The 23436-nt window shown below is 39.8% G+C and overlaps 1 protein-coding gene across 2 annotated transcripts in view; it reads right to left on the bottom strand.

Moving 5' to 3' along the window:
- CDHR1 (cadherin related family member 1) overlaps window positions 1-23436 on the bottom strand; it is a 148736-nt gene that overhangs the window by 112792 nt on the left and 12508 nt on the right. For both annotated transcript variants that reach the window (XM_030204878.1, XM_030204879.1), the window contains exons 3-4: window positions 12538-12683; window positions 6435-6485 (exon numbers count right to left, since the gene is read on the bottom strand). In XM_030204878.1, the coding sequence (XP_030060738.1) occupies window positions 6435-6485; window positions 12538-12683 (197 nt within the window). The remainder of the gene's footprint in view (window positions 1-6434; window positions 6486-12537; window positions 12684-23436) is intronic.

The following is a 23436-nucleotide window of genomic DNA, read 5'->3' as shown; positions in this document are numbered from 1 at the left end:
GCCGGTACGCCTCAATGAACCTTATTAGGGCATCGGCGGCAATCCACACTTACAAAGGAACAAAGGGGAATGAGGTGATAGTGGGGCTAGACATGGAAAAAGCCTTTGACAGCATATCGTGGCAGTATCTCTTTTGGGTGATGGAGAAATACGGGATCAGTGGTAGCTTCATTGAGTGGGTTAAGACCTTATACACTAAACCAAAAGCGAGGCTGATGATAAATAACACCCTAACAGAGAGCTTTGAGTTACAGAGGGGAACAAGGCAAGGGTGCCGTTGTCGCCACTCCTGTTCCTGATGGCAATTGAACCGCTGGCGATCAAAATAAGACAGAGTGACAAGATTAGGGGCCTCATGGTGGGAGGGAAGGAGATCCGCATCAATTTATTTGCGGATGATATCCTTCTATATCTGCAGGATGCATTTACCCACCTGGATCAGGCACTGCTCTTAGTAAAGCAGTTCGGGGATGTATCGGGGTTAAGGGTCAATTGTGAAAAATCTGAACTACTTCCACTAGCAAGAACTCAAGACACCTCAAGGTTTGGTAGTCTCCCTATACCACCAGTATCACAGGCAATGCGCTATTTGGGGATTTTTTTGAGTACTAACCCATTAGTGATGTATAAGAAAAATATAATGGAACAAATTGATAAGATCAGGCAAACTTGTGAGAGATGGAAAGATCTCCCTCTATCACTTTATGGAAGAATAGCATTGGTTAAGATGGTTCTGTTGCCAAAGCTACTGTACCCATTGCAAGCAATACCCATATGGATTAAGAGACAGGATGAAAGGTTATTTAGGTCCACTATAAGATCATTCATATGGAGACATAAAGGTGCTCGCATAGGACATCAGGTGTTAATACTTAACAGGGAGAGGGGTGGTCTTAATCTACCTGAGCTCCGCCTTTATAACGTGGCAACACTGATGCGTATAATATACGAAGGTATTAGTGGCCAATCAAAATTCACCCCAAACCACTGGTGGGAGGAATGGTGCAAACCCTATTCATTTATAAATTTATTACACACTTCTCCAGGGTTAGGCACCATTGCAAACAAGCAGTTTAGTTTCCTTACACCGCTCCGCACGGCGTGGAAGTGGTGGAGGAGTCGACAGGATAGAAGCCCGTTTGCCTCACCCTTTCAAAGGATGGTGGGACTGGTAGACTTCCCAGTGGGCATGGGACCCTCTGTATTTAAGAGATGGGCAGAGAATGGATGTGTGGCCTGGGGAGATTTGGTGTCCACAGAGGGCAATAGTTTCCTTCCCTTCTCGCAAGTGAAGGAAACCTGGAGGATCCCAAATAATCAAATGTTACACTATCTGCAAGCACGACATTATTGGCTACAGGTGTGGAGGAAGTATGGGAGTGGATGGACATATGGAAAGCTGGATGAGATGGTGTTATGTTTACCCCCGAAGGGCAATAAATTATCTACGTGGTATAAGCTGACGAAGATGGCTATACCAGCTAATGGGAAGGGAGGAGCTGTCTCTGCATGGAATAGAGAACTGGGAACTGAATATTTGCAACCCCAATTTAATTTCCTGTTTGTGTCACTAGCCGAATTTGTCAAATCTGCGGATTGGCAAGAAACTCAGTTTAAACTACTCCATAGGGCATATATCACTTGTGAAAAGGGGAAGAAAATGAAACTGTGGGAATCGGACACCTGCTCCAAATGCCAGGCGGGTATTGGTACGTTCTTACATAGTTTCCTGGAATGCCCTAAACTGGTATTATGGAACCAAATCTTTGGGGTATTGAACACAGTGCTTCAGGAGAAGGTAGAATGGTCTTACCAATCGTTGCTGTTGGGGGACCAGACAGATCTCCTAGAACAGGGGTTCTCCCAACCACAACGGAGATTCTTGTATATGGCTACCCTGGCAGCTAAAAAAACTATCCTGCAATGTTGGATAAAGGTAGAACCAGTGTCCTATAACTGTTGGGTGGCGAAGGTTAAAGAAATGGCAAGGTATGAGAACACTGTATAAAAAATCTCCAAACATAGACAACAGGCAGTATGCATTGCTTTGGCAGAAGTTAGAGGAAATGATAAGATAGTGAGGTTTCCTATCACCGAAGGAGAGCATATAAGGGGGGGGGGCAGGCAAGGGGGGGTTAAGGGGAGGGTGGGGGGAAGGGTATAGAAGAAAATGTTAGTGCAATTATGCTTCATGAATGTTATTTGAGTATATTTTGTGATGAAGGTCATGATGTTCCAAGAGTTGATGGCTTGTATCAGAGCGTGAGATGTATGAGCATGTATTGTACTGATGACAATAAAGAGAATTGAAAAAAAAAAAAAGATAGAAAACAGAGAGTAAGGTTAAACGGTCAGTATTCTCAATGGAGAAGGGTAGATAGTGGGGTTCCCAGGGGTCTGTGCTGGGACTGCTGCTTTTTAACATATTTATAAATGATCTAGAGATGGAAGTAACTAGTGAGGTAATTAAATTTGCTGACTACAGAAAGTTATTCAAAGTTGTTAAATCACAAGAGGATTGTGAAAAATTACAAGAGGACCTCATGAGACTGAGAGACTGGGCGTCCAAATTGCAGATGACATTTAATGTGAGCAAGTGCAAAGTGATGCATGTGAGAAAGAGGAACCCAAAGTATAGCTACATAATGCAAAGGATCCACATTAGGAGTTATTGACCAAGAAAGAAGGATACATAAAAAAGGATACTGAGCTGATGACACTAAATAAAAGATTGGTTCAGAGTGAGTGACACAGTAACACATTGGTTCACTTCATTAAAAAGCAAATGATCCCGAGGGTTACAAGTAGTTAAGGAACTGAAAATTTGTATTTGAGATAAGCAGTTTGTTGCTAAATGGAAAGTGATCCTTAATAAGCGTATATTAGATCTGATGTTGCTTTTTATTTATACTACTGTGGAGGTTGAGAAAGACATTAATGAACAAATTACTCAAGCAGAAGATAAATTAAGACAGCAGTTGTCTCTTGATGAGCTTGTCAAATGACATGTTGAACTTTGACAAACTCTAATGAAGTATAAGGAAATAGTACAGCAAAAGAAAATCAAGATGCTTAAATGAGATGAGAAAGATGATCAAACTGATAAAGTTTATCCATGGATGTCAATTGAGTTTGCTAAGTGAAATCAAGAAATTTTCCTTTGCTTGTTTGTTTTTCAGAAGACACAGAATTCAGTAGTGAAGACGGTGAAGACGGTGTGAAGGAAGGAGAATGAAAGGAGGATGATATCTTTTGACAGGAGGAAAAAGAGCCTCAGTTGTTGCTGAAACCAAGACACTTCATAAGAATTGCATAATTCAACGTTCTTAGCTCAGCTGTGCTCAATCATTGGCTCACCAAAAAACCTCCATATCAGCTATATGCCTTTGTGATCAAGCGTGCCCTTTAATCCGTAGGTCTCTCATGATTGGTTGCCAGGTTTTTGGCATCTGATGTCATTTACCTTTAAATAAAGTGGCCATTTTCTTTGACATTAGTATACTTATAAGTTTTGCATGACTGGTTGGCTATTCTGATGTCAAGTGAGTATTTTTTGGCCTGGGGGCAAGTTTCATGCAGACCATTTTTGTTATGAAATACTGATTGTTCTGTTCTTTGCAGACATACTTGCCAACTGGACCCTGATGCAGTTTTTATGAAACACTGGCCATCATTGGCCAGGGGGCAAGTTAACATCATTATCTACCCAGCTGATGTATTTAAAATAAGTTGCTTTTTGATGTTATATTATACACATTTAAGCACTACATATTTGGGGTTTTGCACAGCACTTGACTGCGTGGTGCTGGAAGGTTTTTGCCTATGATGAAGCTGAGATCTGCTTAGATCTATATCGCTCTGTATTTCCTACCAAGGCTTGAGCGACTTTGAGGCTTTTCCTTCCAATTTGCATGCACTTTTGTTTGATTTCATAACTTTTCCTGTGGATTACTTTTTGCTCTTGGTTTTCTTTTTTTAATATCTCAGAATAACACTGATATTTGTGCTACACTCCTAGTAACCATTCTCTCTGACAATATGATACTTTAAAAAGAAAGAACCCAATGATTTTTCTGATGTTTCCCTGTAAGAGTGTGATGTCTTATCAGAGTAATACATTTTTATTTTTGAATCTTCTCAGCTTGAGAATTTGGGGTATGATTATGGATGGCTGTATGTAGGGTATTTATGTTGAATCACTATACAGGTTGAAGTTTTTCTCAATATTTTTAAGTAATATAAGGGTCATTTTACTAAAATTTGCTAATCAGTTAGCTTGTGAATTAGCTTGTGCTGTTAGCACTGGCATGACAGAAAGCATGCTAATTCCCATGATAACTGAATAGCCTATTATGGATAGGAATGTGCATTCCAATTAATGCATAGTATTTTACTTTACTCTGCCATTGTGGCAGTTAGGACAGCAGACTTAGCACCTCCGAAATAGGAAGATTTAGAGGTCCTTTTACTAAAGTGCACCAAAATATGGCCTGCGCTGTTGTACACGTGCGTATTGGACACACTCAGGCCCATTTTTCAGAGCGCCTGCAAAGAAGGCTTTTTTTTTTTTTTGGCCAAAAATAAATGTTATGCAAAGTGAAAATTGGCATGTATCCATTTTGGGCCTGAGGCCTTACTGCCACCCATTCACTTAGCAGTAAAGTCTCACGCATTAACCGAGTAGTAATCATCAGCACATGTACAATGCCGATTACCGCCCGGTTAGTGCCGCGCCCTAGAAAATAAAATGTCTTTTCCAGTGCGCATACTGGACATGCATAAAAAATGAAATTACTGCCCAGGCTACATGGTAGTCAGGCGATAGTTCCAAATTGGCATACGTTGGGTGCACGTAGGCACCTACGCGGCTTAGTAAAAAGGCCCCTTAAGGAGGTAATTAAGCCACCTTGCTTTATTTATTTATTTTTATTTATTTATTTATAACACAGCTTATAGACCGCTCTATCCTATATTCTAGGTGGCTTACAAAAATAATAAAATTAAACAAAAAAAAATATCTTCCATATAAAAGCAATTACTAACAGAAGAAACTAAAATAAATAGCTCTCCAATCAACTAATGCCACTCATCAGCAATTAGCCTGAGAGAAAAAAATAAGCTTTAAGAAATTTTCTAAATTGCAGATAGTTCTCAATCTTTCTTAATTCAATGGGTAACTCATTCCACAAGCGAGAAAACGCAATGTAAAAATCTTTAGATCTAATATCCTCCAATCTAACCTGTTTACAAGAGAAAATTAATAATAGTTTATCAGCAGATCTAAGAGTTTTTGATGGACAATAAATACTTAAAGCCATGGCTAAAGGGATAGGAACCTCATTCTCTATAACTCTGTAAATCAAACTCAAAGTTTTAAACTGAACTGTCCACTTCATCAATAATCAATGTAATTCATACAAAACTGAAGAAATGTGTTCAAATCTAGAAACAATGCAAAAAAAATTTTTAGAGCCAGTTGGAATAAGTATATCATCAACAGCAAAATAAAAAGTTCCAAATACCTTGAAGCCGTCCTATTTTAGACTCCTTCTACTATGTGTAAACAGGATTTTATTAATCAAGGAATAACAAATTACAGTAATCAAATAAAGGGACCCCAAGTGATTTTACACTGTCTTGAAATTCAAATTTGAAAGCAGGTCTTTCAGTCTATGCAACATTTTCAACTTATAAAGGCAGCAGGAGGGCACATAAATGGAGTGGAGGAGTGGCCTAGTGGTTGGAGTGGTGGACTTTGGTCCTGGGGAACTGGGTTTGATTCCCACTGCAGACACAGGCAGCTCCTTGTGACTGGGCAAGTCACTTAACCCTCCATTGCCCCAGGTACAAATAAGTACCTAAGCCACATTGAGCCTGCCATGAGTGGAAAAGCATGTGGTACAAATAAAAAAAAAAATGGTGATATTTTGATCATTTATGTATATAAGTGCCCATTTATGTGTAAATTGAGTGCAGATTCCCTGAATTCTATAATACTGTATACTTCTTTAGTGAATGCCTCTGACCCTCTCATGCACCCTTTTCAGTTGCATGCATCTTTATAGAATAGTTCTGTACAAGATGCAAATCCAAATTATTGCACAAGGATTTACACCAGGGTTCAGTTACTGTAAATTGTCATGCCCAAAGTTCGGTGTGGATTCCAGTGCTACACACTCAACTCAGAGCACCATTTATAGACTAGCACTCAGCACTCATTTTTTTCCGGCACCCAAATTTGGGCACCATTTACTGAATCTAGTCCAGTTAGTGTAAAATGTTTACTGCACTTTAATAAAAGGGTCACATAGTTCCTGATTTACTAAGGTTTCCTCCCCCTCCCTCCACCGTCCCACCTTAAATAGAAAATAGGATAAATTTACTTAATTAAGCATGTGTTCTATCCCATGTGATCACCCTATTTGGATACTTACTTTATTCAATCCATCTGAAATGCTGACCATCACATTTATCTCATCTTCTCTCTGGGAATAACAATTATTAAAGTTGTAGTTATTTGGCAGATTGGCACATTACTGTACATCTGTAGTACTTCTTTTCAATATATGCATGAATAGCTATATATTTAGATGTTTACATTTATATTAACATTTAATATACTGCTTAACTTATATAGATCAAAATGGTTATATATATATATACACACACATATACATATATATATATATATATATATATATATATATATATATATATATATATATATATATACATATATATATATATATATATATACATATATATATACACATACACATACATACACACATACAAGTGTGTGTGTGTGTGCGCACACACTATTCTTATGAAATATTTTGTGTATTAGAACTTTACTAAATAATTTTCTCTTATAGTCCAAGTTTATTTTGATATATCATAGATAGAAAATACCATCTTAGTGATGTACAGAGCTAAAAATAGGGATGAGACAAAGGGAGATACAAGAGTGACGAGGTGAAAAAGAACAGAACAACAAAAATAAGAGGGGATGGCATGTGCATTGTAAAGTTCTGTTTTTGCTACTACCGGTGTACCTTACATTCCCCTAGAAATGTATACCTATATTGGTTTTTGCCAGGTACTTTTGGGTTTCTGCCAGATACTTGTGACCTGGGTTGGGCACTATTGGGAGCAGGATACTGGGCTAGAAGGACCATTGGTCTGACCCAGTATGGCTATTCTTGTGTTCTTATGTACAGTGCTTTTACAACTTAGATTGTGAGCCCACTAGGGACAAAAAAGTACCTGCATATAATATACATAAAACCGCTTTGGTTGTACCCACAGAAAGGTGGTATATCAAATCCATGACCCTTTACCCCTTTATTAGAAAATCCGTATCAGCAAATTAAATCTCTCCTCAAATTCAGATGAAATGAATGACAAAACAAAGTGTGATTTTTTACCATTGATTATTATAGTTGCATATGCACTAGGGGTTAATTCTATAATACCAGCATATATGTGTGTATGTACACATGTATATGCAGGATACATACCTATGTGTATGTTACATAGTGCGCATTTTATAGGTGGGGGTACAAATTGGTGGATTCTGGGAAGGCAATAGGCAGGGTATACTTTTATACACATAACCCCAGATTCTATACAGCACAACTTACGTTGTAAGTGCAAATCTAGTTATATTCTGTATTTATACATGCAACTTAATCAGTTAACAAGCCAATCAGTGCAGATAATTGGCAACAAGCAATTATTGGCATTAATTATAATTTACACACACAATTGTCTAAGCATATTCTGTAAAGTGACGCACATAAATTCTAATGTGCATAGCTGGAAAACGGGTGTGACATGGGTGGGTCATAGGCATTTCTAAAATCTATGTACATTGTTACAGAATGCACCCAGTCTGTGCCTAATTCAGTCACAGGCATTTACACCAAGTAATACTTGGTGTACATGCCCATGACTAAAGTTAGTCACGTGGATGGCACATCAGTGTATTCTATAAACCGTGCCAAAATGTAAGCATATTCTATAAAGTACACCTAAATCTAGGCATACTTTATAGAATATGACTAGGCATATTTTTTCTGCACAGATTTTTCAGGTATGAAATTTAGAATCTAGACCATGGGGGGGGGGGGGGGGGGGGAGAGATTCTATAAATAGTGCTCAAAATGGGTGCCAAAAAAAGAGGGCACATGCTCTATATAGAATATCACATAGTGCCAATTCCAATGATTATTTTTGGGTGCAAGGCTTATGCCTACTGAAACCTGGGGTAAGTGTTTGCATCTGAGTTACACATGTTTAACCAGTATTCTATAACTATGCACATACATTTTCAAAATACCCCTGACACTCCTGTGCCCCTCTAGTGACCATGCCCCCTTAAGGGATACACGCTATGGGAGATAGGCACCGTGCCTTATAGAATAGCGTGCAGCCAGATGCGTGCACAAATTATAATGAGTGCCAATTAACATCAATAATTAGTTGTTGGCACTCAAATTATTGATGGTTGAGCTCATTAACCAGTTTATTTGCACACACATCTTGGCAGTGCACCCAAATTTTGGTGCCGTATATAGAATCTGGGGAATAACCTATTGAAAGCTATAACTTAGAAGCATATCACTGGCACTTAGGTGCATACATACTAGCTCTATAGCTGGTATAAGTGCTCACACCTAAGTATATGCATACCTACTCTCCTTTACAGAACGGGCACCTACATATAGGCACATTGTTATAGAATTATGCATCTATTTCAAGCCTCTTACTATAAAGAAATGTAGACATCAACTTTTCTTTAAAGTATACTAGTGCAAATTTAAAGTGTGAGCAGTTATACCAGCCCTATATCAAGTGTGATGCCAGTGCCTAGTTGTATGCTACAATATATGTAAACTATCATATTCTATTACAAATCTTTATTGGCTGATTATATAGCTGAAATCATCTAATACCACCACAAATAGCAGGCTTTCTAAACGGTATTACCGCTAAATCTTTTCACTTTCTTACTTTCATGTAATAAGACAACAATATGGAGGAAAAAACCTCAGTATTTTATCAGTATCTTATTAGTCTATTGACTACACTTTAAGGTTACAACATTTTTCCTTTACTAGTCTGAAAAACCTCCACCTCCTTTATTATATTTCTATTTTCTTTTTTTAATATGTCTTTTTCAAACTGTTTTCTAAAACGAAGTCATAACAATTGTACTTCTTGGCAGCAGTGGGAACTTAGCTTTATCAGATCAGCTCAACAGAGTCCCTCTACCGCTGGGCGCCCATGCTACCCCAGCGGTAGGGTCAATTTGGCGCGCAGTAGCCCTACTGCACCTTCGTAAAAGGGTCCCTTAGCAACATAGAAAATGATAGCAGATAAAGACCTGCTTGATTCATCTAGTCTGCCCAACGTATTCATTACCAAAGCAATATTGAACCAACAATCCAATAGATTTATTTCAGCATTTTACTCACTAAGTTTCACCATACAATGTATTCCCCTCCCCCACTGATATATACAAGAACTTCACTCATATGAAATGAATGTGGTATAAAATAGACAAACTTGCTCCTGATCTGTACTAGCCATTTTCAGGGCTCGGACCATTAAAAAAAATTCTGCCCTGCAGTGGCCCTACTTCCCAGCTACTGGAATTGCTGTTGAAAACCACTCCAGTCCATCCTGATCTGACTTGCCATATACTGGACACAGACTGTAGAAGTCCATCTGGCATTAGTCTCGCTTTCCCACTGCTGGAGTTGCCGCTGAAGCCCACTAAATCTCATCTTGATCTGTCTTGCCTTATACGGGACACAGATCATAAAGGTCAGTCCACTGTGAGTGGATGTTAATCTCTGTCCTATATTTTAATGGAGTTCCTTTTCACATTATTGTCTTTTTATTATGTATTGATCACCTTGATTTGCTGCGCAAGAAGGGCGGTTTTATCAAGTCCTCCAATAAACAAAAATATAAATATTGGCTTCACTTCTCCATTGCTGAAGCTGCCATTTAAGTACCACTCCTGAGCATCATAAATTAACTTATTCCTGTTGATGTGTTATCCTTTTTCTATTTAGGGATCCTTTATTTCTATCCTATGCATTTCTGAATTCTGTCACTGTTTTTGTCACATTCCAGGCATCGACCACCCTCTCTGTGAAAAAGTATTTCCTGACGTTACTCCTAAGTCTACTACCCCACAACCGCAAACTATGTTCTCCGTCACTGGAAAAGATTTGTTTGTAGATTAAACAAATCTTGTTTTGTTCTAACAGTATGATTTTCCCCTAAGACAGCCCTAACTTAGGGCAAAACGTGGCCATGTCTGGCACTTGTTTCTAACCCCTCAAGTATAGTAAAATAAAGCTACACCTTTGGATTTTATTTATTTGGCTTGATCCTTTCTTTTCACTACCTTGGCTCTTGCAGACATCTTGTCTATTTGTTTTCCCAGGTGTAAGATAGGACTGCTTTTTATATAGTACTATCTGCCCAGTGAGGTATGCAGGCATCAGCATTGAATATCAGCAGTTCCCGCATAACTTCTGGGTCTGTCCTGTCTCTGCTCCTGGATTGCTCAGTTATTGGCCGGATAGTGCTGGGGCAGTCGGAGTCCATTTTTAGCAGAACTGCCTGGTTAAGTGCCACTGAATATGACTGTCTACAGAGTGGAGAAGTAGCCTAATAGTTAGTGTAATAGCCTCAGAACCAGAGGAACTAGGTTCAATTCCCACTGCAGCTCCTTGTGTCACTGGGTAAGACAAGGAGAGGGGCATTTTCAAATGAAATGTCCAAGTTGCGATTTGGACATCTTTGTAAAATGTCCAAATCCGGGGGAGGGGAAAACCGTATTTTTGAAAAAAGATGGACGTCAATCTTTCATTTCGAAAATACCATCAGAGACGTCCAACTCCTTAAATTTGGACGTCCTTGGATTTGGACGTTTCTGACTTTTGGCGATTTTCGAAACCAAAGACGTCCATGTCAAAAACGTCCAAATGCAAGCCATTTGGACGTGGAAGAAGCCAGCATTTGTAGTGCACTGGTCCCTCTGACATGCCAGGACACCAACCAAGCACCCTAGGGGGCACTGCAGTGAACTTCATAAAATGCTCCCAGGAACATAGCTCCCTTACCTTGTGTGCTGAGCCCCCCAACCCCCCCAATACCCACTACCCACAACTGTACACCACTACCATAGCCCTTACAGGTGAAGGGGCACCTATATGTGGGTACAGTGGGTTTGTGGTGGGTTTTGAAGAGCTCGCTGTTTCCTCCACAAATGTAACAAGTGGGGGGGGGGGGGGTATGGGTCTGGGTCTGCCTGTCAGAAATGCACTGCAGTACCCACTAAAACTGCTCCTGGGACCTTCATGTGCTGTCACGGACCCGGAGTATGACATCTGAGGCTGGCATAGAGGCTGGAACGAAATATTTTTACAGATGTTTCTTGAGGATGGGAGGGGGTTAGTGACCACTGGGGGAGTAACGGGAGATCATCCCCGATTCTCTCTGGTGGTCATCTGGTCATTTCAGGCACCTTTTTGTGCCTTATTCGTAAAAAAACAAATGCCTGGGTGAAAACGTCCAAGTGTTCATCAGAGACATCCTTGCTTTTTTCGATTATGGCTCAAAGACGTCCAAGTGTTAGGCACACCCAAGTCCCACCTTTGCTACACCTCCGACATGCCCCCTTAAACTTTGGACGTCCTTGCGACGGACTGCAGTTGGAGACGTCCAAAATTGAATTTTGATTATACAGATTTGGACAACTCTGGGAGAAGGACGTCCAACCGATTTATGTCGAAATATGGACGTTATTCTCTTTTGAAAATGAGCCTGTTAGCGTCTCTTTTACTAAGGCGCGGTAGGTCTAACATGAGCCTACTGCACGGTAAAGGGGCACTACCAGGAGACGTGCTAAGGCATCCCTTAGTAGTTTCGGCAGCTACTCCCGTGGTTAAAAATATTTTTCAATTTTTGTGGCTGGAGGCATGTCTGGGGGTGGAGAGTAGGTGTGCCTGTGCTAATAAAGTAGCGTGAGCATATTACCATGAATTACCCGATTAGCACAGGAGTAGTGCAGGAGCCCTTACTGCCTCCTAAATAGGTGGCGGCCATGCACTAATGGGGAAATTAGTGTATTGTCATTAAAAAAAACCACAACCGTGGCCATTTTTCAGCTGTGCTAGAAAGTGGCCAGAGCGTGCACCAAACCCAGTGCTAATCGCTACACTGGCCACTTTCTAGCATGTCTTAGTAAAAAGACCCCTTAAATGTCTATTGCCCAAGGCACAAATTAGCACCTGTATGTAACATATAAACCTCTTGGAATATAACCACAGAAAGTCAGTATATCAAATGCTATTCCTGTTCAGCATGGTTTAAGCAGACAGTAGATTTTTAATGCCATGGCCAGTGTTTAAAAAAATCCCAGACTGTGGAGTGTGAATATTGACCCATAAATTAAAAAGAAAGAAGTCATATAAACTAAATAACATCAACAGAAAGCATCCTCCTATACTTTACCTCCCTGTCAAGTTCTTCAATCAATGTGACATTCCCAAGGATTGGATTAACTGCAAAATAACTCTTGGATCCAGGCTCAAAAGCCAGGCCATATATCACGGAATGTCCTTCTGGGTCAGTTCCATTTAAGGTATATATATGAGAACCTGAATAAAAGGTTAAAAGAAAATTACTATTGCTGTAATTTGAGAGTTAGCTTTACTTAATTTTTAATTCAGTTGTTTCTTCTGTTGTGGCACACCTGACAGTGTTCATGTGTGTGACATACTGAAAACTGAAATTACAGCTGAACAAAATATCAGTTCTAAATATGTCAATGCTAGAAAAGATATACTTAATCAGAATTTACTTTTTTTTATAAACAGTTAAAATTAAAGGGGCCCTTTTACTAACATGCAATAAGCACTAACACGTGCATATAGAAGGTTAAAATGCACTACTGTGGGACATACTCAGGCGTCCTGTGGTAGTTTTAGAATCGGCATGCACCATCCACGCATTAAGAAATAACATTTATTTTTTAGTACTTGGGAGTGTGTTTGGGGTGGAGAGTGGTGCAGCTATGTTAATCAGTTGGCGTGTGAGCATTGCCGCACACTAATTGATTAGCAGAGGATTAGTGCATGAGCCCTTACCACCTACAAAATAGGTGGTGGTAAGGGATCATGCACCAATGGCCACATACTAATTGGGAATTTAGCATGTGGTCACTATCGGGAAAATAGAAAAAACTGCCTTTTACTAGCAGTACTAAAAGTGGCCACAGTAGCAGGAAAGACCCACGCTGGGGCTATCACAGACCACTTTCTAATGCTGCTTGATAAAAGGGCCCAAAAGTTATTACATTGTATTTTTTCTTTAAAAAAAAGTTTTATTCTTCACTTACTGTATCAGTGAGAAGTCTGGGACCATTTCATTGCATACAGTTTTTCATTATGGGGTTGAATAGACAACAAATTCACATTAAAAACTTACTGGCAACATCAAGAAATTTGTGCCTATTCTAATTCACAGAGCTAGGATGTTTCCCCTTACAGTTTCAGGAAGTAGAGGTCGACACAATGACTTCCACATGGGGAGTTAAAAACATAGCAAGTCTTTAAATTAAGGCACCAAGGAAAGACCCAACATGGGAATATGTTTCGGCAGTCAGCCCACCTGCTTCAGGAGTCACAGAAAATCACTGCACATCAAAACAAATGCATAAAACATACTGTAAAAATATATACTAAAAGTATAAAAACATTTAAAAATATTAAAAACTCATGAACTCATGTATATCCTGTGAGTTAAAGAGACACTTTGAAGAAGTTGTCACTAGACCTTGACACCTGGTTTTGTAAAAATAACTGGTTATTAGAACTTGAAAACTTGGTTGTATATAAGTACATAAGTACATAAGTAATGCCATACTGGGAAAAGACCAAGGGTCCAAGGGTCCATCGAGCCCAGCATCCTGTCCACCAGTCCACCAGTTAAGTAGTTAAAAAAACATCATTAAAAAAAAGGAGGGACGTTAAAAAACATGCAAAGAAATTTATAAACCCTAAGCTCAACATACTGAAAAGGAGAAAAACAAAAGTGTGGGGGGCTAGTAAGATTGTAGCTAACATTGGATGCTAAAGACATATCATAAGAAAGGTCTCAGGTCTATTTCAGAGGTCTACATAAAATAAATAGTTTCCAGCTCTTATCTAAGAAGGCATTTATCAATGTCGTTGCCTTTCCATGAATTACTGATCACCTTAAATACAAAAAAATTTATATCATCTATAGAATGGTTGAGGCTGTTCCGATGTTCAGCTATGGGTGCAGAGACAATGTTACGACTGATGCAGCTCCTATGTTCCATCAAGTGCGTTGTTTCATTGAATGTATATGACCAGTGCCATATTACAATTTGATGAATGCATCAAGGGATATACTCTTTCTGATTGTGGATGAGTAAAAGTGGTAACCTCCAGGGAATGTAGGCAGATGCTACATCTACCACAGTGTCTATGTCCAAGATGAATGTTCAAAAAAGCATTAGTCATGTGAAAGAGCTGATGGAAATATTCTTTGTTCTGGCTTTATCATATCCCTCTTTTATACATTTGCTGGTATATCTCTTTCTCACAAATCTCTCTGACATGATAGCTGATTGTTCTACAAAGTCATCATACTCTGATCAAATGTTCTTTAGCCACAGGAACTGGCTGTACGGCAGGTTACGTTTAAGAGATGGGTTGTGAAAACTGGAAAAATATATAAATATGTATTCCTGTCCATCGGTTTGCAGTATAATGTGGTGCAGAAGCCATATTCTTTTTTACGGATATGCAGATCCAAGAAATTAGTTTCATGTGCGTTATATTGCAATTTGAAAGTTAAATATGGATCCCTTTGATTTAACCAATTGAAAAAAATTCCAGAGTGTCAGCATCCTCACACCAATGTAAAAAAATGCCAGCAACAACATTGGACTTATAGAGGTGACCCTCAAGATGGGTTTTCTCAAAATGTACGACACAGAAGTTAGCTATGTATGGAGTCATTGCTTCCCCCCCATTACTGTTTCACGTATTTGTATGTGTCTTTTTATACACTTTTTCTGTAGCTTTTTGTTGTATTAGGCACCTGGTCTTAAAATTACCGCACAGTCAGTCTTGGCACCATTTTCTAGGGTTTTTTTTTTTTTAACTATCTTAACTGGCATTAATAGAGGCTTGCTTTTACCAGTTTCTACTGTCTTGTCTCGCTTTTAATGTTATAACCGGTTGTGTAGTAAACTTTTTTTTTTTTTACAACTATCTTTTTAGATGTTTTTATGCTATTTACTATAATCAATGTGCAATTGTCTATACAGTCAGCAGGGTTCCTGTATTCCTTATATCCCCCATTTTATCCTTATTCTTGACTGTGTTATAAACATGCAGTTAATTTGAGAAGCCATATGTAAATTTATAGTTTCTTTTAATTATCTTTTATTTTATTACAAGCATACAATTATCTTGAGAAGTCATGTGCACATTTGCAGTCTGTTTTGATTGTTTTATTGGTCTGGTATATTATATAGATATAGATAGAAAGAGTTTATATTATAATTTAGGTATATAGTTTTTGACATGTAATTGTTTTATGATTCATGCATTTTTAAGAGTATTGTTTTGTATTTTTATTATGATGAGCTCATTTTAAAAAGAGAAAAACGTTCAAAAAGTGGCATGTCTGAATTTGGACGTTTTTCTCACAAAAACGTCCACATCAGCATTTTTGAAAACTATTTTTAGATGTTTTTCTCTGAAGTCCACTAGAAGTGCGTCCAAATCTCAAGGGGGAGTGCCAGGGCAGAACTTGGGTGTTCCTAATACTTAGACGTTTTTCAGCCATAATGGAACAAAACAAAACTGTCCAGGACTAAAACTAGACCTGTTTTTATTATGAATAAGGCACAAAAAGGTGCCCTAAATAACTAGATGACCACTGGAGGGAATCAGAAATGACTTCCCCTTATTCCCCCAGTGGTCAATAACCCCTCCCACTCTCCAAAAATGTGATGAAAAAGGTCTGTGCTCTGAAGAGCACAGGTACAAATCAAAGTAGGGTATACACAAAAAGTAGCACACAAGTTGTCTTGTTGGGCAGACTGGATGGACCTTGCAGATCTTTTTTCTGCCGTCATCTACTATGTATGTAACCTCTATGCCAGCGTCAGAGGCTATACTCAGGTCCATTAGAGCAGCATGTAGATTCTTGGAGAAGTCTAGTGTTGGGTGCAGTGCACTGCAGACAGGTGGACCCAGGCCCATACTTCCCCCTACCTGTTTCACTTGTGGAGGAAGCTGTGAGCCCTCCAAACCTCACCAGAAATCCACTGTACCCACATATAGGTGCCCCCTTCACCCATAAGAGCTATGGTAGTGGTGTATAGTTGGGGGGTAGTGGGTTTTGGGGGGCTCAGCACACAATGTAAGGGAGAAATGGTGAAATGTGTACCTGGGAGCATTTTATGAAGTCCACTTCAGTGTCCCCTAGGGCGCCCTACTGCTGTCCTGGGATGTCAGGGGGACCAGTCTACTAAAAATGCTGGCTCCTCCTACATCCCAATGGCTTGATTTTGTGCATTTTCCACTTGGACATTTTTGAAAATGGACCAAAAAACGAAACGTCCAAATCACAAAACGTTGTTTGAAACATTATTTTCGAAAACAGAAGATAGACATTTTTCTTTTTTGAAAATGACCTTCTTTCCTATTCGGATTTTGGACATTTTTTGCAAAACATCCAAAGTCGGACTTAGACATCATATCAACAATGCCCCTCTCTCTTGTTATCCTTGCCTATATTTGTATATCTAATAATATCACCCATACCTCACTATTACTCTTCCTCACCCTTATCACTTTCCATTGTGCTAAAAATTAATCAGACATTCATACAAGCTTGGCTACCTTATGGCTATTGCTTATCCAGTTCTTTCATCTTCCCTCGTGTTTTTTTTTTTACTATTACCGGTAGATAAAAGTAGACATTTATAAACATAAACAACACCTAACATCCATACCCACACCTGTTCATTTGCATGCTTTGCCTCTTACTACTACGCATTCTGCAGTAACTTATAATAACACTAGTAAAAAAGGCCTGTTTCTCACAGAAATGAAACGGGTGCTAGCAAGGTTATCATGTAATGGTGATTATGTTTTTAAGGGAACTGTTAGGAGAAATGTTCTGTCATGATAAGTAATAATTGGGAAGGGTGTATAATGAGGAATATGCTCCAGGGCTACGAGATTTGGATTGTTTTATCTATGTTTTTTTTGTTTTAATTTTTCTTTTTTTGTGATTTTTATTTATAGTATTTTTTAAAAGACGAAGAGTATGCAGACTCCATACATATCCAGCATTTCTCCTCTCTTCCCTCCCCTCAATCCATGTCCAGCATTTCTCCTCTCTTCCCTCTCCTCCATCCATGTGCATCGCCTTCCTGACTTCCCTCTCCTCCATCCATCCATGTCCAGGAACTCTCCATTCTCCCCTGCCCTCTCCTCCATCCACCCATATCCAGTAAATGTCCTCTCTCCCCTGCCCCCATTTATCCATCCATGTCCAGCAATTCTCCTCTCTCCCCTGCCCTCCCCTCCCATCCATGTCCAGTGATTCTCCCTGCCCTCCCTCAGCTCCCCGACAGCCCTCCTCTCCATTCCTTCTCCTCCCCGCCCCCCGTGTTGAACCCTTTTACTTTCAGGCGAAGCGACGGCAGTGAAGAGAACAACACAGCCTCTCCCTTCCCTCACACAGTGTCCCACCCTCGTGGAAACAGGAAATGCATCATCGCAGAAGGCGGGGCACTGTGTGAGGGAAGGGAGAAGCTGGAGGCGAGCCCGCTGTGTTGTCCTCTTCACTGCCGTCGCTGCACCTGAAATTAAAAGGGTTAAACATGCACAAGGGGGGGAGGAACAGAGAGGAGGGCTGGCGATAGGGGAGCTGAGGGTGGGAATGAGCGGAGGGACCATCCGAGAGCTGCCTGGCTGCAGCGCTGCTGCGCCAGGCAGCCCTGCATTTGGGGGGGCAGCAGCCAGGGGAAGGTCACGGTTGGGCTGGGGAGGCTTAGCCTCCCCAAGCCTCTTATACGGGGCACCTATGACTGTCCTCCCATCCCATCTATGTCCATCAATTCTCCTCTGCCTTGCCCTCCCCTTCCTCCCTCCCTCCCTGCCCTTGATGTCCCACGATTCTCTCCTCCTGATATCATCTCGCCTCCAGCGTTCCCTTCCCCCTCATTGTTCCGCCTTCTGACGTCATTACGTTTTGACGCGAGAGCGGGGCAATGAGTGGGAATGGATGTTACAAACCCAGGCATCCAGATGCAGAATGTTGGAGGTGCAAATTATTATATAGGATGCATCATGGTAATATAATACGCATTCCCCAGGATTCTGTACATCAAGCCAAGATTTCTGCATGGAAATCAAAGCGTATTCCATAACAATGTGCATAACTTAATTAGTTAACAAGATAATCACCACAGATATTTGGATGTTAACAATCACTAATAAGCATATTTTGTAACATGGTGCACATAAATTGTAAGTCGCATAGTTGAAAAGTAGGCGTAGTTATGGAATAGAATGGTTGGGTCATAGGCATTTCTAAAATTTATGTGCATTTTTATAGAATATAAATGCTCCATACCCAATTTAGGTGTCAGGATTTACACCAGGTTTTAGTTGGCGTAATTGACCACAGTTAAATTTAGCTGCACGGACCGGCGATTGGCATATTATATATACCACGTGGAAATTTAAGCCTATTCTATAAAATTTAGGCATATTTTTTCCCACATGGAATTTTCAGGCACCATATATAGAATCTTGTGTATTATGGCCATTTAACATACGTTAAGGGGCAACTAAATTGCATTATAGTGCTAATGCATTTTGATACCTATCCCCCTAAATCACCAGTATAGGTTATGATTCTCTTGCTCATAGTACTTCTGTGTTTGAATCACTTTATTGGTTACCAAACAGATTATGTATAATTTTTCAAATTTTAACTGATGTTGGTTTACTCCATCTTGCTGGTACAGGTGCCACATAGTGCTCTAGTTAATGTAAGTAGATTTAAATTTATTAGTAGTTCCATTGTAAAGAGAGACATGACTTTCTTATTTTATTTTGTTACATTTGTATCCCGTGCTTTCCCACTCATGGCAGGCTCAATGTGGCTTACATGGGGCAATGGAGGGTTAAGTGACTTGCCCAGAGTCACAAGGAGCTGCCTGTGCCTGAATTGGGAATCAAACTCAGTTCCTCAGGACTAAAGTCCACCACCCTATCCACTAGGCCACTCCTCCACTCCACTCTTATATGCGATTATCTGCTTTTCTCGTGGCAGACTTTGCTTATGGTACTCATTATCTGGGAAGATGAAACTAAAGACTTTTCTATAGATCAGGCATAAATTAAAACACTTTCTTTGTTAAATTTTGACTGCTTTCAAATTAGGATTTTTTCTGTTTTAGTTAGGGAATTTTTTTTACATTTGTACATTAATATGTGATGACATTTGTTTACATTTATGTCTTAATTTTCATTTATATTTGTCATGGTGTTATAGTTTTATGGTATTTTATTACAATCGAATGAGAATTGTCTTCTACTAGATATGTGGTATAGAAAAGTAATAGAAAATACTGTAAATACAATTTCCAAATTATGAATCAGGGTTCTTCTGGAAGATATGCAGAGATCACAAGGTGAAGCTCCAATGTAGTCACTCAATCATGAAAATCCTAAGCAGTAAGCAAGACAGCAGATTGTAAATTAGGGATGGGCAGACAGAAAAATGTAATTTCATTGTCATTTCCTATATTGTTTTTTTAGGAAATCTCATTTTATTCATTTTATCAGTTTCGAGTAATAGTGCAGTCTTTGGAAATAGTGTGTACTATGTGGAAAGAGGATGCAGTATTTCAGAAAGAACGGTCTCTCTTCTCCCGATAGGGCATGTATGCATGTACAAGTTTGCAAATGTGCACTAGATTACACATACTCAATGGTTCGTGTGTGCATGGTGGTACCCAGTGCATTTTTTCTAGTGAAAAAGGTGCTGGTACTCAAATGCCAGGCCACCCTTCAGGGGTGGGGTAATCACTGAGGGACCCATCCCACAATAGCCAGGCCCCCTGCAAACAATCACACAATCTATGACAATGCAGAATTGATGTGTAGAGCCTGAACTCTTTCATTAAAACTTGGGGACCATGGGTCAATTTTAGCAGACAATAGAAAAGGTGGCGGTACTCAGTACCCCCTCAAAAAAAGCCCTGGTGGTACCACTATCAGAAGAGAGTGTCTTCTTTCCAAAGCAGTGTTCCCTCTTTTCAAAGAGTTTGCACTATTATCAGTGAACTATAAGACATATCATTAACATTTCCTGTGTCATTGCAAACAGCCCATCCCTATTGTAAATTACTTTAAGAATAGCACATCACATTAACAGCACTAAAGCTGTGAAAAGTATCACATTTTGGACTGGATTAAAAAGTCATGTTATTTCATGTTTGGATCTTTAATGAATAATAATTTAAATATGATTTATAAACAAAAATGTTTGAATACCATTGCTCTATACAAGTGTAATTTTATAAAACATTCTGATGCATAAAATGCTGATTTATACATATAAATGATACCTTATAAAATTAGGTCATGCTTACAAGTACAAATGACACAGTATCAGGCTTATTTTCGAAAAAGAAAGACGCCCATATTTTGACCCAAATCGGGAGATGGGTGCCTTTCTCCCGTAGGCGCCCAAATCGGTATAATTGAAAGCCGATTTTGTGCGCCTCCAACTGCAGTCTGTCGCGGGAACGAACAAAGTTGACAGGGGAGTGTCAGAGGCATGGTGAAGGCAGGACTGGGGCGTGTTTATCGGCCGAGGAGAGATGGCCGCCCTCGGCCGATAATGGAAAAAAGAAGTGCGGCAGTAGCGAGAATTTGGGCTGCTTTTTTTGGACCCTTTTTTTCACAAACAAGTCCCCCAAAAGTGCCAAAACTGCCCAAATGACCACCCGAGGGAATCGGGGATGACATCCCCTGACTCCCACAGTGGTCACTAACCCCCTCCCACCAAAAAAAAAGAACTTTAAAAACTTTTTTTCCAGCCTGTATGCCAGCCTCAAATGTCATACCCAGCTCCATCACAGCAGTATGCAGGTCCCTAGAGCAGTTAGTGGGTGCAGTGCACTTCAGGCAGGTGGACCCAGCCCCCCCCCCCCCACCTGTTACACTTGTGGTGGTAAATGGGAGCCCTCAAAATCTCCCCCAAAACCCACTGTACCCACATGTAGGTGCCCCCTTTCACCCATAAGTGCTATGGTACTGGTGTAGAGTTGTGGGGAGTGGGTTTTGGGGGGGATTTTGGGGGCTCAGCACCCAAGGGAAGGGAGCTATGGACTTGGGAGGTATTTTACTGTTTTTTTTTACAAGTGCCCTGGCATGTGAGGGGGACCAGTGCACTATGAATCCTGGCCCCTCCCATGACCAAATGCCTTGGATGTGTTCATTTTTGAGCTGGGCGGCTTCGGTTTCCATTATCGCTGAAAACCGATACCGCCCATCTCAAATTCGCCCAAATCCGATGCATTTGCCTGGCACCAACCGTATTATCGAAACAAAAGATGGACGCCCATCTTTTTCGAAAATACGGTCTGTCCCGTCCCTTCGCGTACCCGTCCTCGGAGATAGTCGCCCATGGAGATGGGCGTCTGCATTCGATTATGCCCCTCACTATGTGCTCAGGGGTGAGGTTTGAGCAGAGCATGGGCAGAAGCAAGTTTTATGTTCATATTTATAATTATACAGAACTGCAAATATTGTTTACATTTATGTTTTAATTTTCATTTATATTTATTTGTCATGGTGTTATATTTTTATGATGTTTTATTGCAATCCACAGAGAATAGTCTTCTACTAGATATGTGGTATAGAAAAGTAATAAATAAATAAAATACTTGGGGTTCCTTAAATTCTCTTCTGGTGTTCCATGTCAGTGCAAGTTCCAGCTAGTCGGGGCAGCAGTGATCCATGATGGCTCCTCTGCCGCATGAGACCTCCTGCGGCAGCCATTTTGAGATAGGAGCCAACATGGGTAGAAACACTGCGGATCTGTCCTGCCAATGCCAGCTCAAATCTCAAAATGGCTTCTGACTTCTCCACTGCTCAGATGACATGACAGGCACAGGCAGAGGACATCTTCAGCTGGGCATAGTCCTGCCCAGTCAACCCCAGAAATGGACTTCTGGCTATGCTACTGGTTTGAATAATAAAATACATGATAAATACATAAGAAAATACTAAATAGTTTTTTCTGGGATGCGCTAGAACTGGTTTGTGAACTAAGCACAAACCAGCTATAAGATTTTTTTAAAAATCAATTGTCAAAATTAAAAATAGGAAAAATGAAATAGTTGTGGTAATGGAGGAGCTGAGAGAAAATGTTTTCAACTGTATTATTTCCATGCAGTTTCTCAGGCAACCCAGGTTGATATTTCACATGTAGTGAGTGATGTTTTCATTTCATCAGTACAAGCTGCCCATGTCATTAACACTCTATGAGCACTTCCTTGCATGGTGTTAATGCCAATTAGAGCATTTTCTCTAGTTCTGGCAAACACCTACTGCTCAAAAAGGACAAGAACAACAAGTAAAACGTAGCAAGCAAGCTAAAAACTGCAGGAGCAATTAGGCAGAACTGGGTTAGATTGTAGATATGTATATATTACATATCCAGGACATATAATATCTAGCATCTCACTCAAAAGTTTGTTAAGAAGAACAGACTTTTCTTTTTCGTTTTCATCAACTTGATAAACTAGATACTTTAACTTAATGCTGAATTGACTGATTAAAGGTTTTAAACTCTCCGTAGGTAATAGGTGTAAAAGTTTACATTTAATTCAAACCACCTTGGAAAGAAGGAGGATCAGTGTAGTTTGGACTATCCCAATATGGTTTGTCTTTATTCAGCAAAATCATCATAGTGCAGCTCTGATTGCTGTTTTTCTCGGAAACTGGGATCAGGATTTTCATAAAATGGGGTACTCTTTTAGTGATTTTGGGACCCTGAGCAAAAGCCACCCCCTTTATTATCACCTAAGCCATTCTAAACATTAATAAAGCAATCAATTTTCAAAGCACATACCCCTTCAGTAATGCACCACTGATTTCACTCAGTGTGAGTGCATTCTATTGGATTCAAACAACATGCTCTAGCTATAACAAGAAAACAATGCAGTTAGTTAGGGATATTTTTCCCTATTAAAAGCAAAAATATCAAACAAGACAAACTCTCCTGGCCTTTGTGTCAGCAAAGATGATGCTATCAGGCCCAGCTGTACATATAAGC

The sequence above is a fragment of the Microcaecilia unicolor genome, chromosome 5, assembly GCF_901765095.1.
Source record: "Microcaecilia unicolor chromosome 5, aMicUni1.1, whole genome shotgun sequence".
Lineage (NCBI taxonomy): Eukaryota > Metazoa > Chordata > Amphibia > Gymnophiona > Siphonopidae > Microcaecilia > Microcaecilia unicolor.
Note: the sequence above shows the minus strand (reverse complement) of the source record. Positions and strands in the feature narration are given on the sequence as shown.